Source organism: Doryrhamphus excisus, linkage group LG4 (genome assembly GCF_037039965.1).
Source record: "Doryrhamphus excisus strain RoL-2023G ecotype Guam linkage group LG4, RoL_Dexc_Guam_v1.1, whole genome shotgun sequence".
Classification (NCBI taxonomy): domain Eukaryota; kingdom Metazoa; phylum Chordata; class Actinopteri; order Syngnathiformes; family Syngnathidae; genus Doryrhamphus; species Doryrhamphus excisus.
The window spans coordinates 3,527,265-3,546,177 of record NC_136360.1 but is presented as its reverse complement, the minus strand read 5'-3'; the positions used below and the strand labels follow the sequence as shown (position 1 = coordinate 3,546,177).

The following is an 18,913-nucleotide window of genomic DNA, read 5'->3' as shown; positions in this document are numbered from 1 at the left end:
TTGTATTGTCATGTTAAACGATGCCAAAGCATCAGATAATGACGGAAATTAGCCCTGAAAGAAGGTTTGGGTGGCATTGCCGTTTAGTGATGTCGCTTTGAGCTATATTTCCTTATATGGGCATGCCCGGGTCCAAGCAGTAGGCCAGTAGGTCAATTCAACAGACCGTTTGAGCTGGAAGCACGGCATTCATGGAAACGCAGCAGAAAGGGATACAGAATCTGGAAGATCTACAAAGCTTTCTGAGTCAGTTACTGCGTATAACTGCTCTATAGGAGTCCACAGCTCGATACAAAGGGCCGAAAAGGAGTGTAATAAGTCCCTTTAAAGCTTCATTTGAGTAGGAGTGAAAAAAAATTGAATGCACTGACCAAGCCTTCTTGATATTATTTCACTCCCTTCCCAGTGGTGATGGTAATGAGCAGTAAAAAGTAATTGACAGTACAAGGAGCCATGTCAGCCTTTTTCGATTACATAACACAATAATAACAATGTATCCATTTTCTACCATCTACAGAAGCCCAGACGTGGGTAAAGTACTCTTTACTTGTCTTTGACTGGCCCATGTACAGAAAGTTGAAAAACAGAAATTCTAATAATTTCACTTCATGTGTGGATTAAATTCATTCATTCATTTTGTAGCGCTTATTCTCACAAGGGTCGCGGGGGGTATTGGAGCCTATCCCAGCTGTCTTCAGGCGAGAGGCAGGGTACAGGGTGGCCAGCCAATCACAAGGCACATATAGACAAACAACCATTCACACTCACATTCATACCTATGGACAATTTGGAGTCGGCAATTAACCTAGCATCTTTTTGGAATGTGGGAGGAAACCGGAGTACATGGAGAAAACCCACGCATGCACCAGGAGAACATGCAAACTCCACACAGAGATGGCCGAGTGTGGAATTGAACTCGGGTCTCCTAGCTGTGAGGCCTCCGTGCTAACCACTAGAACGCCGTGCCGCCCAAGAAAAATCATATTGGACACAATTATATACTCGGGCGCCGTATTAAATCCATTAATTAAGTAATTAATTTGCATTTGCACACCTTTACCAAAAGCATGACACTTGTCATATATTTAGCTTGTTAGCTTGCTTCCACAGTAGTGAATAACAGCAGTTAAAAAAAAGACGGAGTGTTATTCCAGCTGGAACTAATTGATGTGTAACGTCGATCGCTTGTAATGCAAATTATGTTCCGAAAGAGAAGGTTTCTCCGAAGCGGGGTTGTACGCCCTCTGAATGAATCAAATACACACAGGAAATAATATATTAAAAGCCAACCAATCACAACCGACCTTAAGTTTGAGGTTGTTTTTTTTTTAGCTATAGGTCATGTTACGCAAGAGGGTTTGGATGGGGAGAATTGAGCGATGAATCGAACAGCGATGTTGCCAGGGACGACTGTATATGTAAACTTAATAACACAACGGTATTTATCTGCCTTTTCAAGTCATGGCTTGGTACATTTAACATCCTCAATGATGTTCCTCTGTGGGCTGAGTCATTTCAATCTGAATGGTGTAAATTCAGCAGAACTTATTATGAATGAATAATCACAAGCACAGAAACGTTCTCAGATGTATTTCTGCTCAAGGGAGCAGCCTGCAGCAGAAGCAGACTTGGGTGAAGATAGCACAGAAATAGTCCTCATCTTTCAATGTTGCTCATTTACCTTCCCTTTTTATCTGCCCTCTTTCCCCATTTCCTCTCTGAAGTAGTTCCTCTCATTTCTTATTTTCTCTGGAGACTCCCATCCATTGTGTGTGTATGTGTGTGCTCGACTGTCTGTGTGTATTTAGTATATATTTGTAGTATATATCTGGATACAGTGGTGTGAAAAAGTGTGTGCACCCTTCCTGATTTCTTGCTTTTTTTATATGTTTGTCAAATTTAAATGTTTCAAATCATCAAATTGATGTATTAGTCAGTGACAACACAACCTGAACGAAAGTTTTTATTATATAGGGAGGAAAAAGTTATCACTCTTTTAACTTAATAACTGGTAATGGTAATGGTTTTATTTCATTTGAACATGCATCAGATTACAATTGAGTGCATCACATAATCAGTTCACAGTTCCACATGTCCAAAAGGAGTAGGAAGAAGCAAAGCTTATTAAATCCTACCCCTCCATATGGTACTTTTACAATCAGTAACTGTTACATTTGGTTCACTTCCTGCTGGTTGGGCCACCCTAAGCAGCAACAACTGCAATCAAGTGTTTGTGATAACTTGCAATGAGTCTCTTACAGCACTGTGGAGGAATTTGGGCCCACTCATCTTTGCAGAATTATTGGAATTCAGCCGCACGTTGGCGGGTTTTTGAGCATAAACCACCTTATCAAGGTCATGCCACAAAATCGCAATAGGATTCAGGTCAGGACAGCACTGTAATTATAGTGGCACATTAATTACAGACACAGTCAGCAAGACAGAAATGTATTAAAAAGTATTTTGTCACAAAAAAAAAACATTTTGTATGCTCTGTCCCTAATTGTATCATAGGTTCAACTCAATTAATTATTTTGGTCACTAGGGGACAATTTAAAGGGGACCAATTATACTCATTTTCGGGATTTGTACTGTGTTCTGGACTCCTATAGAGCAGTTACACACGATAACCCATACACAAAGCTATCTAGATCTTCCAGACTCTGCGCCCCTTCCAGTGTTTTCTTGAATCTCCTGCCTAAACAGTCTCTGTAATTCACTCCATCCTGCTCCTGCTGAGCCCACTCCACTGTAATTGTTCACACTCCGAAGCTCTCCGGAGAACTTCTGGAAACCTAGGTCCGTGTTTACTGAATGCTGGCAATCTGCATCCCATAGTAGAACGCTGTGTTTAAAAAATGACTCTGTAAAACACAGCATGCAGAGCCATCCAAAACCGCTTCTAGGGCTCACTTCCAAATGTGCAAACCTCATTATCTGACACATTAGCATCGATTAACAGGAGAATACAACATTTACTGGTCAGAAAATAGAAGAATCATAGGAGGTCCCATTTGAAGGCAGCGCAAGTTAAATTATATACCCGTATATTTTCATATCGAAGTCGCACCACACTATAAGTCACAGAACCAGGCGGCGACTGTATGAAAAAAGGGGTGACAATCAGAAACAACGTTTGCCATACTACGCAATGTTATTAGAAGTCTTTGACAGGCTGAGCTCGGAAAGACAGATAAGTTCACAAAGATGTGTATAGATGTATAGAGAACTAGCGGGACATGTTGCCATGGTGACACACCCCATGTGTACCAGCAGGTTGTTGAATAAATGACCTTGGCAAGCCAGATGTCTGTCAGCCCATTCAAAAGACAAACATAAACACACACACACAACACACACAACACACAGTCCTGAGCTTCAAAGGAAGTCAGACTCGCAATTATGACGACACAAGGAGGGTGACAGTTTGTGTGTGCGTGTGCGTATGTGTGTTGGAAAGGTAGGAGGAAGTAACATGCCGTGGTGAATGATGTTTTGGGGGAAACAGGAAATAATTGGCCACTTTGTGACAGATTTAGCGTGAAAAAACACAGGAGCCGTGCTTGTGACCTGACTGCTCCCGTACTCAGTCACCAGTTCAATGACTTTGGTCCATGTAGATATTGTTAAGGTCAATATTTTCCAGTTACTGACTGTCTCACACTGTAAATGTCTATTCGGTCATCCATATAAACAATTGTCACTGAGCCCTTTTGAATTTAAAGGCTGTAGAAAATGACGGTGTTTAATAAATCTTTCTGTAACATGATATTATTGGTGACATGCTGACAAAAACCGGCAGACGCCATGATCCAACTCAAACTCACAAAGCTTGCGGTAGCCTCATCTTGGGTTTCTGCCCTGTATTTGATCGGGAAACATGCAAATTACAGTGCAGTGATTCTCATCAGTGATTGTCGTTCGACACTGATGTCTTCATAGGACGACATGCTCCAGGCAAAGCACAACAACAGACATGATAATGCTCTGCTTCTCTGCAGGCTCCTTCAGACAAAAGTGGGCATTTAGGGAGGGGCGTGTGAAGAAGACAGAGGAGCTTTAACAAATTGTTGGAGTGGGGACAGAGCATGAACTGAGAAATTGCACTAAAGTACCAGTATGAAGTCAGTCACGCAACTAGACGTTTTGGTGCCAGGCTGATAGCTTTCTTCACAAAGTGGTTCTTTTGATGGGTTGAACTGTTCAAAGAGTTTGGAAACATGTAATTGAAAAAGCTGTAGTGCTTTATTGTAACCCGACTGCCGACACTTACTATGTGTCGGCAGACAAGAAATTAAAAAACACATTAATGGGACTCATGGGTAATTGTAATTCTTTGTCCATCCATCCATCCATTTTCTGTACCGCTTATCCTCCGGAGTGTCGCGGGCATGCTGGAGCCTATCCCAGTTATCTTCAGACGAGAGGCGGGGTACACCCTGGACTGGTCGCCAGCCAATCACAGGGCACATATAGACAAACAACCATTCACACTCACATTCACAGTTACTATGATACCCATTATGTCATTATATGGTCATATCACCTCGTACTTCGGTACGAGGTGCATTATTAAAAAAAAAAACAAAACCAAAAAAAAAACTTAAGATGTATTATGGAAAGCAGGAAGTGAACAAATGTAACAGTTACTGATTGTAAAAGTACCAGATGGAGGGGTAGGATTTAATAAGCTTTGCTTCTTCCTACTCCTTTTGGACATGTGGAACTGTGAACTGATTATGGGATGCATTCAATTGTAATCTGATGCATGTTCAAATGAAATAAAACCATTACCATTCATACCTATGGACAATTTGGAGTCGCCAATTACCTATGTTTTTGGAATGTGGGAGGAAACCGGAGTACCCGGAGCAAACCTACGCATGCACGGCGGGGAGAACATGCAAACGCCACACAGAAATGCCCGAGCGGTGAATTGAACATGCACACTAACCACTCTTCCACCATGCAGCCTAAATGTGTGTTTGTTTTATGCAGGCAAGTGGTGGTTAATCATGATTCGTTAATTTGAAACTGAAAAAAATAATCATTTGACAGACTTAAATAGTATCTAATAATTTATAATAATTTTAAAGTTTTAAGTTTGCAGTATTTCTTTTTCAGACCTTGTAATTTTCCTTAATTTATAAGAGCATTGTATTAGTTTGTTAGTAGTTTTAAAATGTGAAAAACAAAAGACTAGAGGACCTGATATAATTTGGCAGTGTAACTACCTTGTGTGTTGTTGTACAAGTTTGCATTGTTTCATGTTTTTAACAAAATAAGACTGGAAGGTTGAAGGTGTAAGAAGGACCTTCACCAGTCTTTCAGAAACTGTAAATACCAGTTTTAGATCCCCTTGAATTTAAACCAGAACCCAAAAGTACCCTGTGTAAGAATCCAATCCACAGTGACGCTGTCTTTCAATACAAAGCCGGTCTTATCTCTGGCGGATAGCAAATAACGAAACATGTCTGCAAGCTGAATAAAAGAAAGTACTTCCTGCTCAGAATAGGTGCTCCTGAATGATGAAAAAACTGAAAACGGGGGTGCACTCTGTTTAAATATTCATATGTGTTTCAAAAGGGTAAATTGTGTGATTTCGTAGATACGAAACACTCTGACCCAGATAACAAGACCATAATCTATTGCAAAGAAAATCAGGAAACAGAAAACAGATTAAAATGATACAAAACAGTTAAAATACTTGAATAATTTCTTTGTTTCTTCACAGCATGTCCACAGGGCACCTTTAAATCAACCCAGGGGCCCGGATTATGTCAGCAATGTCCACTTAACAGTCGGTCTACTATTGAGGCTGCCACCCTTTGTGGATGCCGCAATGGTTACTATCGTGGTGACATGGATAAACCGGAGGACCTGTGCACAAGTGAGTGGCTCTCTTTCTCAAAAGCACATTCAATCATTCAAAAACGAACTTTTAGCATCTACCAACAAACACAGCAATCCCATAATCCAAAATGATCACATACTGTAGTTGAGCAGGTTGCAAGGGATGTTAAAAAAATTTGAATAACACTGTCAGTCAAATGTTTTGCAAAATTGGTCATTTCAACTGGAAACAAATTCAAGTGACTGCGCTGCAGCAAAGTTCCCAGCTTTGCCTCCGCCACGTTCCACTTGCTTTTTATTGAAGTGAATATGTGTTCAGAGTGATGAAGGGGCTGCATTGCTATGCAAGACCAGGAGCGGGCTTGGAAACACCCTCACTCTCAGCTCCACTGAGACGGCAGAAGTAGGATGAGACATGAATCATTTTAGACTGTCTGGAGGTAGAGTCAGTTTGTGTGTGTGTACATGTATGTGTCCTCTGATCTAAGGAATTAACATTCCCTCCTGCGGGCTGGAATAGTGGAAGGTTGTAACTAATGTGCATCATAGGATTCTGCATACATGCAAATTGTAGCGTTTGGCATAAAAAGTATAATGACATGTCCATGCTGACCTAGATAGAACTTGAATTAATATTTTTTGGGGGAAATGAAAAGCTGGTTCATGCACAGTTCATATGTTTAATTTCACTGCATAAATCAATACCCATGTTAAAAAAACAACAACATTTACCTCACTTTGACAGTAAGTAAGAAATTATCCTCGACTGTGCTGTGAGCTTGCCCAAGTGTGACTTACAGATATGCTAATTATTTATATCAGCATGTAAATGACAAACTCATACACCGCCTTGACATCCGACTTGAGATGACCTTTATCACAGACTTTTATTTACATCTTCCCACCAGTGGCATTTGAGTGTTCTCACAGGGCGGCATGTTATTACTATAAAGAATGCAGCTCATGCATTTTCATCTTTCACTTGAAAACTCTAAATAATTGGGACCACGTGCTGCTTTTGTGTCACCCCAATCATCTCTTGGTAGGAATATTACAAATGATTATTGGCCCGAGTGTTGAGCAAAACACTTCTGCGCTAACTCATTCCGACAACAGTGAAAGCACATTTAACGCATCTCACCACAACAGTGGCAGCGCACTCTCAAATTGATGCTGAGGGAGGAAAAATCAACTTTTCATTGTGAAAAGGTCTCAGGTGTCAAGCTGCTTAATGCATACTACATCACAATACAAGGAATAATGGAAAAAATGATACAGTCAAACGTCAGTTTCTGTTTTTTTTTGCCAAAATGTTGCCTTGGTTTTAGTAAACTATTGCAACTAGTAAACTAGTCCAATCGCCTTTATACTGTATTGTACATCAAAACCGTGTTCCTGACTCACTGTTATTGGATTTCTTATTGAGTGTAATTGCTAAATAATCTTCCATGGGGCCAAAGAAAGGTACGAGTGCTAGCAATTTGATAAATAAGCTGATAAATCTGCAACAAGGCGTTCTATCCATTTGTTATTTATAAATACGTTGCAATGTTTTTCGCATGTGTATTTTTGTTAATATTTTTTGGTGTATGCTACTTATTTCCTAAGGGAAAAATTGCATAGGTTTTTGTTTGTTTCAGTTTTTGTCTGACTTTTTGAAAAAATTAAGAAAAGAAAAATAAGGAACAACTCTGCTTGCTTTAAAAAAAATTATATTACAGTGTCTTAATACTGCAGGACATATCATAAATGATTTAATGTTTTTATTTGGAGAAAAATACACACAAGGTGGGAAATAGATGGGTGAGTGCAGTGTCGAGAATTGCCTAGCTGTTAAAGCCAAAATGATTCATACTCAGGCCATATTTACAGTTAAAGTATCTTCTAATGGCACATGACACAATGAATTTGTCAACACTGCAAGAAGTTAACTAACATTTATTCGATTTTATGCTTCTTTATTTTCCTTCTCCAGATGTCCCTTCAGCTCCTCGTAATTTGGTCTCAATTGTCAACCAAACATCATTGCTGCTGGAGTGGCACCCGCCACGTGACATCGGGCACCGTGGAGACCTTTCCTATAACGTGTTGTGTCACCGGTGTCACAGCAGTGAGCGACGGGCATGTCAGCCATGTGACGACAATGTGGCCTATGTTCCAGGCAGAAGGGGGTTAAAGCAAACCAGGGTGGAAATCAGCAAGTTGCGTGCCCACACATCATATACCTTCGATATACAGGTTTGTTCCATGACATGTAAGCATCTCTTTCAAGTGTCATTTCATGAATACATTGTTCCACTATATTACTACGACTTTGTCAGTAATGTATTTTTTTAACCTTCTTGAGGAAATCTTAAATCAAGATCACTTATTTCTCATTTATTTCCGGTCATGTTGACCTGTATTTTATCAGCTCACAACAGATCTAAAATGTTGAGTTATAGCTCACGGTAAGTTGCAATGCATATCCTGTGTAGGCGGAGCCAACCTGTGAAGTGTATATATAAAATCAGCAAGAAACCATCCGACAACATAATCCGCTTTTTAAATTGCTGATTTGCATGTTTAATCTCTACAAAATAGCAGGTGCATCATTTTTTTTAAAGATCTTCTCTTTTAAATATTCTGCATGATGCATTGTAATTGTAATCTAATAATAACAGGCACTAATAATAACATAATAATCCTAATAATAATAACACAGGCCAAACCAAAGCTAAAAGTCAGCTTTGAACCTCCAATGTCACTTCCTGTCCTCCACTCACCACGCCCCCCTCCACTGGGGAACACATTTATTGTGACACACATGAGCAGGAGTTTAATTACGTCTTAAAGGGCTTACTTTTAATAGGTAATAGGGCTGCATGGTGAATGAGTGGTTAGCACGCAGGCCACACAGCTAGGAGAATCGAGTTTGATTCCACCCTCGGCCATTCGTGTGTGGAGTTTGCATGTTCTCCCCGTGCATGTGTGGGTTTTCTTCGGGTACTCCGGTTTCCAAAAACATGCTAGGTTGATTGGCGACTCCAAATTGTCCATAGGTATGAATGTGAGTGTGAATGGTTGTTTGTCTATATCAGGGGTCGGCAACCTTTACTATGAAAAGAGCCATTTTACCCAATGCCCACTGAAGAAAAATAGCCTGGAGCCGCAAAACATATAGTATGTTTAAAACAACATTGGAGGGAATTTGGGGGTATCAAAGTAGTTCAGATAAGAAAAGACGAGTTGGAGTACTCTTGCTAGTTTTGGAGATAAACTTACATAAATGTATGTGTAAACTACTGTAAACGTAAAAACAAGTTCCCATGCCGCTGTTTTTAAATTATCTCGAATTTATTTTTTAGATTTGTAGGTAAGTATTACCTGTTTTTCTTCATGTACTGAACTGGATAGCAGTCAGAACTCACTCAGGATGCATTCATGGTCTCAGACAAAGTTGGATTTTTTAAAACTCATTACAAAAGACGTGCATTTTCCCCACTCGGGTGTTAAAAATATTCAAGCATCGCAAAGGGAGCCACAATAAAGAGTCTGAAGAGCCACATGCGGCTCTGGAGCCGCAGGTTGCTGACCCCTGGTCTATATGTATATTGGCTGGGCACCAGTCCAGGGTGTACCCCACCTCCCGCCCAAAGACAGCTGGGATAGGCTCCAGCACCCCTGCGACTCTCGTGAGGATAAGCGGTAGAAAATGAATGAGTATAAAGCCATTTAAGGTCTCCATTACATTACACTGATGAGACAACCATAGGAAGTACGCTGTCAAGAAAGCTGTATGTACTATATTGGATAACACACAAAGAGTGTAGTACAAAGCACACAAGAGCAAATAAAGTGAAAAATCAGGGTAATACAAATCAGAGGTTATATACACATGTTAACCAAGTCGCAGGTTTATTGCACGGCTTATTGCATGGTTAATTGTGTGGGAGTGGGTGGGAGACTTTGTTCATCATGGAGGACAGCTTGGCTGTCATCCTCCACTTGGTCCAGAGGACATCCCAATACAGAGCCTTCTTTATCAATCTGTCCAGCTTCTTTCTGATAGATTCTACTCTCAGTCCAGTTTATGGTTCAGAGGGACACCCAGGTACTTATGCAATATACTTCAAGTACTAGATGCTATTTTTCTGCACATTACTGTGTATCTGATGGAGGAATCATTACCACGGTACAGACCTGACAGAGTTTAACCCCGTATCTTTGATCATGAGCCAACCACCATCAGGCCTGAGTACGTTATTCAAGGTTACCTGCCTTCTAACTGTCACTTCGCTGTCATTGATGTTGCAGTGTGAGGTTTTGAAGCGGCGTCTTCAATGCTACCGCTATATCTTGATCAGGTTTTAAGACATGCAGTATATATTTTTTTAATTTCGTCTTCAATAATCCTCTATATTTGAATATACACTTTGAGTATTTCATAAAAGTGAATATGCTCCTCACATTTTGGAAGCCATTTTATTACATTATTATTATCATTATTATAACTGCACATGGAGTGATACTAGAAACATGGATGTAAATTAGAGTTTATATGCAGCCATTATTGTTTGCAACACAAATGAGTACTGTCTAATCTTTGGCATGGTTGTTACTGGAATCTTCTGCTCCATGATGAAGTCACGTAGCTAGTGGATGTTAGATCCCTTTTACTCCGCCACTTTCCTCCTAAGAATGCCCAAAAGGTGCACAATGGTGCACTCTCACCTTCCTCCCATCTTGGAAGGGTGGTAGGGGTCATTGTCATGCCGCTTCCTCCAAACCAAGACACGCTTGATTTACTTGTGTTGCACAGTTATTTTGACAATATCGCCTGTGTGTTGAGCCATTTTCTGGTAAATCAATACTGATTGTGATAGTGATCTTGCCCCATTTGTGGACCAGAACTTGTACAACTGCCTGACAGATAAATGCCCATCTATCTAACCGGTTTGCCTCTATTGGGTCAACAGAAGAAGATACTGCTTTACAAGCTGTAAACTGACTACTGAAAAGACAATTTTCTATAGTATTGTCCCTCGACAAGATGCACTGCAATAGTTGCTGAAATGAAATGGGGGTACTCACTTTTGTGAGAATCTGTTCATGTGTTTAGTGGGTGGATCCATAATGAGTAAAGATAAATTACCTCATTATTAAATTGAGGAATATAGCGGTATTGATTTTGATCTGATATGCTCACTGAAGAAAATTTGATTTTTTTTTTTTGTCCACCTACTATGCTCTGCTATACTATACAACTATAAGACAGAGCTAATCATTGTAATAATGCACTTACTCACATTGAGATGTGGTAATAAAAAATGGAGTTGATGAGGCCTGAAACAAATCTATATTTTTTTTCTTGGAACCTACACTGAAGATTCTGCACAGAGCCTATAAAAAAAAACCTCCTGCTGGTATGAAGCACATATTTACACTGTGTTCATTTTCAAATGAGTCAGCTGAAGAGTGCATTCCCAGCAACTCATGGAAGTAACTTTCCACTTAATTAGCTCACAAGCTACAGATGATGAAATCTGCTACAATGTCAGCCAGTAAATTGAGGGTTGAAGCTTGCCTGCTATGAATAGAAAGCTTGTTTTCTGAAGCTTATTGTTGGTCCCTTTGTTAGTAACGCACCCACAATCTAAAGAAAGCCAATACAAGAGTCGTATCAAAAAATCTTCCTAATAATAATTATATACTATTATAATTATTGTATTACAGTAATCCCTCGTTTATCACAGTTAGTTGCTTCCAGACCCAATCGTCATAATTCTTGTTTATAAATTGAATATTTTTGTAGTTTGAGCATAAATAAACTGTTTACAACCTTCTCAATACATTTTTTGAACATCATTAGAGCCCTTGAAACATGAAATAACACCCCTATAGTCACCTTTACACACATATTACTCATATATAGTATACATAAGAGTAAATATTACAAATAAGTAAGCCCTAACAGACTGTCTCATCAGTGTACCATTATTGACAACTAGTGACCAGTGAAGAATACTACATATTATTGTAATGGTAATGGTTTAATTTATTTTGAACATGCATGCAAGTTAAATTGGAATACATCCCATACAATTCACAGTTCCGATGACCAAAGGCAGTAGGAAGAAACAATTCCATCCATCTATTTTCTATGCCACGGTTATGCTGGAGCCTATCCCAGCTGTTTTCAGACGAGAGGCGGTGTACCCCCTGGACTGGTTGCAAGCCAATCGCAGGGCACATATAAACAAACAAGAAACAAATCTTATTTTATTTTACTCCTCTCTGTCACATCAATTGAAATACATTTGCTCTTGCCATTTTTAAAATTCATGGGAAAATGATAAGGCAGTATAACAATGTGGTATAATACAAGTGAAGGTTTTATAGTTTTTTTCGTCATATCTACACACATTAATGTTAGAAAACCAGATAATAGTTTATGTATATAAAATGGTATTTATCGTATTTTTGTTTGTTTTTTGTCTAAAGGCAGTCAACGGCGTCTCCAACAAGAGTCCTTATCCTGCCCAGCAATTGTCAATCAACATTACAACCAACCAAGCTGGTGAGTACAAACACATTATGTGTGAGTGACTGCATGTGAGTTCGACCATATTGGGGAGGGGGGGGGGTGGTGGTTCTGTAATCGTACCCTGGGGCACGGTGGATTATGTGAGTGAGGCATGGCTGGGGGGGATAAAGGAAATTGAGCTGCGGCCTTTTAATTCATAAAACATGTTCTCAGCTTGTCATCTCTTTCCCTCTGTCTCCTTTCTCTACACCCCCGTCACCCTTATATTGTTCCTGCAGCTTTCATCACGCCGTCATTCTTTCCCCTGCCTTTCTCTAAGGTCTCCTTTTCTTGCCTTCAACTGTCCCTGTCCTTCCTCCAGTCTTTGACAGTATAATTTTCATAGACTATAAAGTCAGACAAATTACTGCTCCATCAATACTTTATAGGGACAGACTCAAGTGAAATTTCTACACAAATCTAAACCCAAATGTTCCTTTGCTGATGGAAAATACGTAATTTGCACAATCTATGCCAACCAAGGCACATTCATGCCATATCCCCCCCCCCACATAAAAAAACCCTTCTGCGCAGATCCAAAAACTGCTGCCAGATGCAAACCTCCCCATCCCTAAAATCTTTTATTATTCAATAAAAAAGCAAGTTCCATTTTAGCTGGTTGGAGTAGGATTTATAAAATCATGTACTCATTCTAAAGCATCCCCCTTGGGGAGGTATTTCTAACTGAAGCAAAATACCAGATGCAAACGTCTTACTAAAGGGTCTGGGCTTTTTCTGTTTCAGTTTAATCATGCTGCAGTTTCATTGATTCAGTTTAATCTGAGCATTAATGCAGTTCTGCAAAGTCCTCAAGGGCCACATACAGAAAAATTGAAGGTAGTGCGAGCCAAATCTTGAGAGTATGTGTATCATTATATGTATATAATATATGTATAGAAAGTGCCTAAAAACATCCCAGGAGAGTAGGAAAATATCCCATTGATATGAAATTCAATACACACATTGACCTGAAACTCATGAAATTCACAAAACTCATGAAAAGACGTACGTTGTAAGATGCACAGGTAGTCAGCCATTTTTGAGGAATTTGGGGTATATTTAGTGTTATTTCTAGAATATGCCGCGGGCCAATTAAAAAAAACAAGCTTCAGGCAGTGAACGTTTCCCCTGGCCCCCTCTTTGGGTACCCTTGATAATGCATGATCAACCTACTGCATGCACTGATACATCTATTATGTTATAGGTGCTGCATCCTAACATTCATTCATTCATTCATTTTCTACCGCTTATCCTCACGGGGGTCGCAGTGGGTGCTGGAGCCTATCCCAGCTGTCTTCAGGCGAGAGGCGGGGTACACCCTGGACTGGTCGCCAGACAATCACAGAGCACATATATAGACAAACAACCATTCACACTCACATTCATACCTATGGACAATTTGGAGTCGGCAGCATCCTAACATGATCAACATAATAGTAGTTTCAAGTTTAGTTTCCCCTGAGATCTCTGTGTAAAATGCATTCGAGACATAACTTTTGCTGCTCCATTAATGACAAGCACACTTAATTCGTTTTCATGAGGGGGGAACATTTTTCTTCATTGGGTGTAAATCATTGTCTTTCCATATTTACATAATTATTGCAATATTATGCTAACTGTGAGAACCTGTATTTTTATGTGCATTTTAACAGCTCCTTCAGTGGTTCCCATAATGCACCAAGTGAGCTCAACAAGACGCAGTTTCTCATTGTCATGGCCGCCCCCTGAACATCCTAATGGAATAATCCTTGACTATGAGATACGATACTACGATCAGGTACAGTTGGATGATTCATGTGTGTTTGTGTGTTCCTGTGTGCTTTTTTTTTGTAGATTTCACTGCCGGTAATTTATTAAAGTCAATAAAATAAGCAAATCAATGACAGCAACATCTATTATCAAGACAGCTGAAGCAGCAGTGTTGTCACTGTTAGCTTATATTAAATCAGTGTTTACTGCTGAAATAAATAACAGTCATCATACATTACAAACATTGAGTGCCATTATAATGTGTTTATGAGGAGGGCTAACAGGTTGTGGTGACTATTAACTGGTGCATGGAATTACTGACCAGTCAGGGGTTCCGGTCAGAGAGCATAAAGTCACCATCTTTAATTGTGGACTTGAAACCATACGCATGGTGCATTACAATTCACACTCACATTCATTCTGATGGGAAATTAAAGAGTTTAGAGTATTCAGTTTTCTACCAAAAGAGAGCCCACACAAGCATAGATGTGGTGTTTGCTGTTTTTTTTTTAGACATGACTATTAGTGTTGGCACAAATCCATAATTGAAAAAAATGTTAATCAGTTTTGTTATTGAAAGCTGATACTCAGAGAAAGCCCACGATGATTCATTCATTGAGGGCAGAGACCTGCTAACACATCTGTTAGATTGATCGTCCCTGGCAATTATGTGGCTCTTATTTCTGTAGATGTCACTACATCATATTTAGTACATTATCAGTTACTAATAAGCAGGATTGATTGTAGATCGCCTCTGCATTTTTCATGAAGGCTCTAGAGATAACGATGTGTCAAGTCTCCATTTTCAAGCGTCAATATAATCCCATCAAAGAGGGTGGGGTCACGGAAGGCTTGTTGATGTATTGCATATAAAAGCATGCATGTGATGGAGCACTTTTATTTGATTTGGTCTCCTTTTTTGTTTCGAGTATCAATGCAACACGATCCTAAGAATATATACAATATACTGAAAATATCATTAGAGTTGATAAAGTTCATTATTTGATATTATTTTATTATTATGCTTATTATTATGTATTTCAATGACAGTAGCAAAGTTAATATCAGTGCAGACCCACAAGGAAAGGTAGATATGGTGAACAGTATGGCCATTTTTGTCTGTACGTTCAAAAACATGCTACACAAACAGGCTTAATATAGATTTTTGTTGCCAATGCATAGGAACGAGCAGAGCGTCACAAGGGACTGTAGGTGACACCATAGACACCACACCACCTACCCAGCCCCCTTTTTTCTTCCTGACATCTTTTTATCTTCCCAACAAACTGAAGAAAATATTGTTTTGCATTTTTTTAAGCAGACGGGGGAAGAGATGCCAGTCGCTGTGCACATTTTTAATACAAACTGTCAGTGAGTTGGTGTTTCAGTAACTCTCACTCTGAAATATAAACCAAGCTACATACTTTTCGACCCTTGTCCGACACTCCATACTTCCTTAGAGACTACAATTTTCCATCATTTTGTTATGCAGTAGAATGACAACAAACATGCACTTGTGTCCTTTATTGTTGTTGCTGTAATATTGATTATTTTGTCATAAACTTTCTGTCAGGCTATTCTTCATTGCCCAAGTGCTCAAACATTGATTTATACAGAGGAACCAAGGTTTTCACCAGTAATCCTGTCCAAAAGATGATAAACAGGACACCCAGAAATATGAACAAAAATTCAATTCCTCACAGAGTCAGCCAAGTCTAATGTTGTTTGGTCTAGAGGTTCTCATTGGGAGTGACCCGGATGGATAGGATCAGGAACGAATACATCAGGGGGACATTACATGTTATAGGCCTTGTAGATCAAGTCAGAGAGACCAGACTGAGATGGTTCGGACATGTCCATAGGAGAGATAGTGAATATATTGGTAGAAGGATGCTGCGTTTAAAGCTGCCGGGTAGGAGGCGTAGAGGAAGACCAAAGAGGAGGTTTATGGATGTAGTGACGGAGGACATGAGGGTAGTTGGTGTGAGAGAGACGGATGCAGAGGAGATTGATTTGCTGTGGCGACCCCTGAAAGGAAAAGCCGAAAGAGAAAGAAGAAGCCAGACTAAGAAACAGTGAGTCTGAGATATAGCTGCTGTGCATTCTAGATTTTGCTTTTCATGATAATTTTGTTGAAAAGCCCATTGAATGTACTCTAAACCCCATCACTCGTCCAAAGTGCATGCATGTCATTATCACAATGTGCTGCCAGAAAGCCAGAAATGTAATACAAAGCAGGTAAGCCTCTGCTTACACTGAGGAGAAAAGCATTATTTCTTAGTAAAATGTTTGATAATGTGAAGACTGGACATTCTTGGTAGGCAAAATGTCATGCTTTGAAATGATGATGATGACTGATGATGGATTCTTACTCCATTGATCTATTCACTGAGAACTATTTGTCTCCAGTGGTGTTTGCTAGGGTTGATACAAAATGCATTGTATCAAGTTTAGGCAAAGATATGCTTTTCTTTTAATATTTAATACATGTATAACAACCCCTGTTGTTTGGGTCCCGATGTGGAGACGTGAGTGGTCGGGTGAGTCACCAACAGTTTATTCGCCTGTAATCGGCTCATTATTTAGCACATTTTTGTGTGACGAGCAAAAATTGCTTGACTGCTCTGTGTGGGCAACCAAACATTTGCATATTGCCAAAATGTCTCCAAAAATGTATTTAATTGCAACTACACCCTTTCAACACAGCAATCAGGCATGTTAGTGTAGCTAATGAGGACCAGTGAGCTCAATACAACACATGCTCAGTCTTGATTGACACTACTAGTGATATTTTTTTGTCATTTTGCTTTTTATTGTGGTTGTAGCTTGTGGGCGTGTAGTGCTTTTGTTTTTGTAAACAATGTAAAAGTTTAGAATTGCACTCATTCGACTTTCATCAAGACTAAAGACTTTGGATCAGCAAGTCATCAGTGTCTGTTTTTCTCGTCTCTCGCCTCCAAACAGGTAGGAAGCGAGTTCACTAAGAGGCGTTTCATAGAACAATGGCAAACAGAGTTAGACCTCTTGTCAGTCATACAGTCGCTTTGTCTCTATGGGATGAAATCTCATCTTGTCTCCTTCTTGTGGACCCAATCTCGTACATAGTCTCGTTTTGCAGCTGGATGTCTCGTGACAACCCTGCTGTCATCTCTTCTTCATTTCCATCTACTGAAACCCTCCTGACTTCTTCATCCATTGCCCTCACTCTTGCAGATAATGAGGTTTGAATTTAGTAAATTTAATATGGTACAGGGTGGTAGGATTTTTTCCTTCCTGCTTATCTCTAGCAACCAGGCCTTCCCAGATGGTCTGGCCCCTGAACCTCCCATTGTGGCAAGCAACAAGCCCCTCCACCACTCTCACTTTAAACCTTTCTGTGGTCACTTCTGCTTTTAATTGGTATTCCCTCTCCGATTGAAGCATATGCTGTAATTTTCTACATTTTCTGTTTTCTTCTTCTACTACAACCATGAGATTACTTGGTCTCGGTTAAATAGTAAATTGACAGTAATGAAGAATGCATGTACCCCGATGCAGGATGTTAACTGAATATTTAAAGCTGAAAATAAGAATCCTGTAATCATATTAATAATAATTAACTCTAGCCATCATTATTGTTCAGGCTCTCTTTTCCCTTGTGGTCTCTGCCTCAATGTCATCGTCTCCATGGCTTTATCTCCTCTGTGTTCCACCCTCCCAGCAAGATTCCCTCCCCCGTCTTTCATGCCATCTTGACACCATCGCTATCATCTTTCTCCCCCTCCATTTTTTATTTAGCAACAGTACAACCTTTTTTATCCAAAAAAGAAGCTGGTGAAAGGAAGGGTGTGGAATAATTGGGTTAAAATGAAGCAGCCTTGGGTTGAAAAGATACGGCTGGTAGTTTGGATCCATTATTAAAATGAGGGAAGAAGACGGTTTTTTAGAAATTTCTCAGAACTTTGTTTTTTTTTGTGTGTGTAATTGCTGTAACTGCATTTTCTGTGTTCTGACATTATTTCCTATTCTGTAGATGTATTTCATTAGTTAGTTTCCTGTCTAACTCAGCTGGGGGCTTCTATTTGTTGCTGTTGTTTTCAAAACTTGTGGTTCTTCTTTCTTTGTACTCCTGTCACCTGTGTGATGGATGCATTCTGTTGCATTTTTCTTATTCCCTGGTGTTATTCTTTGGCTCAGGCACATCCTTGTTTCCGTTTTCCATGGTTTTATGTTAGCCCGAGTTGTACCTCCTAGCCCTTCTTTGTTATTTTGCAAAAATAACTCTAAAATTTGCTATAAAGCACCAAATGCTGGAATCCTGAGGTAACCTTGGGCAGAATAGTAGCTAATCATAACAGGTAGCTGAATCAGACAGTGTTTCGCCGATTTAATACCATGTTTTACGTGACTACAGCAAAGGTAATGACAGCTACACCGTGGCACCACCTGTTATTTATTTTTTTTACCCCAAAGAGGGGGGGGGGGGACAAAGAGGATGCATCTATCTGGAGAGAGGAATTTATTTGCTCAAGGGCGCATCACACCAACAACTAATTGAGACATGACATGTTTTATTTGTGTAAAATGAGAATGACAAAATATACTTATCATGTTGGGAAGTAAAACAGTACAAGAAAATGAGCATTAAATAATGATCAGGCCATTTGTATTCATTATTTTATAAAGCAGAATGATGAAGTACAAAGTGTGCAACGGGCAGTGTTGTCATAAGTTATCAGCTCCATGGGTTCATGTGTTTGACTCACC

The 18,913-nt window shown here is 39.6% G+C and overlaps 1 protein-coding gene across 1 annotated transcript in view; it reads left to right on the top strand.

Annotated features, from left to right (window-relative positions):
• The window catches only part of LOC131129242 (ephrin type-B receptor 1-like), a 65,085-nt gene that overhangs the window by 24,895 nt on the left and 21,277 nt on the right, over positions 1-18,913 (top strand). Inside the window, exons 6-9 of the mRNA XM_058072551.2 lie at positions 5,735-5,890; positions 7,829-8,091; positions 12,337-12,412; positions 14,071-14,195. Coding sequence (XP_057928534.1) covers positions 5,735-5,890; positions 7,829-8,091; positions 12,337-12,412; positions 14,071-14,195 — 620 coding nt within the window. The remainder of the gene's footprint in view (positions 1-5,734; positions 5,891-7,828; positions 8,092-12,336; positions 12,413-14,070; positions 14,196-18,913) is intronic.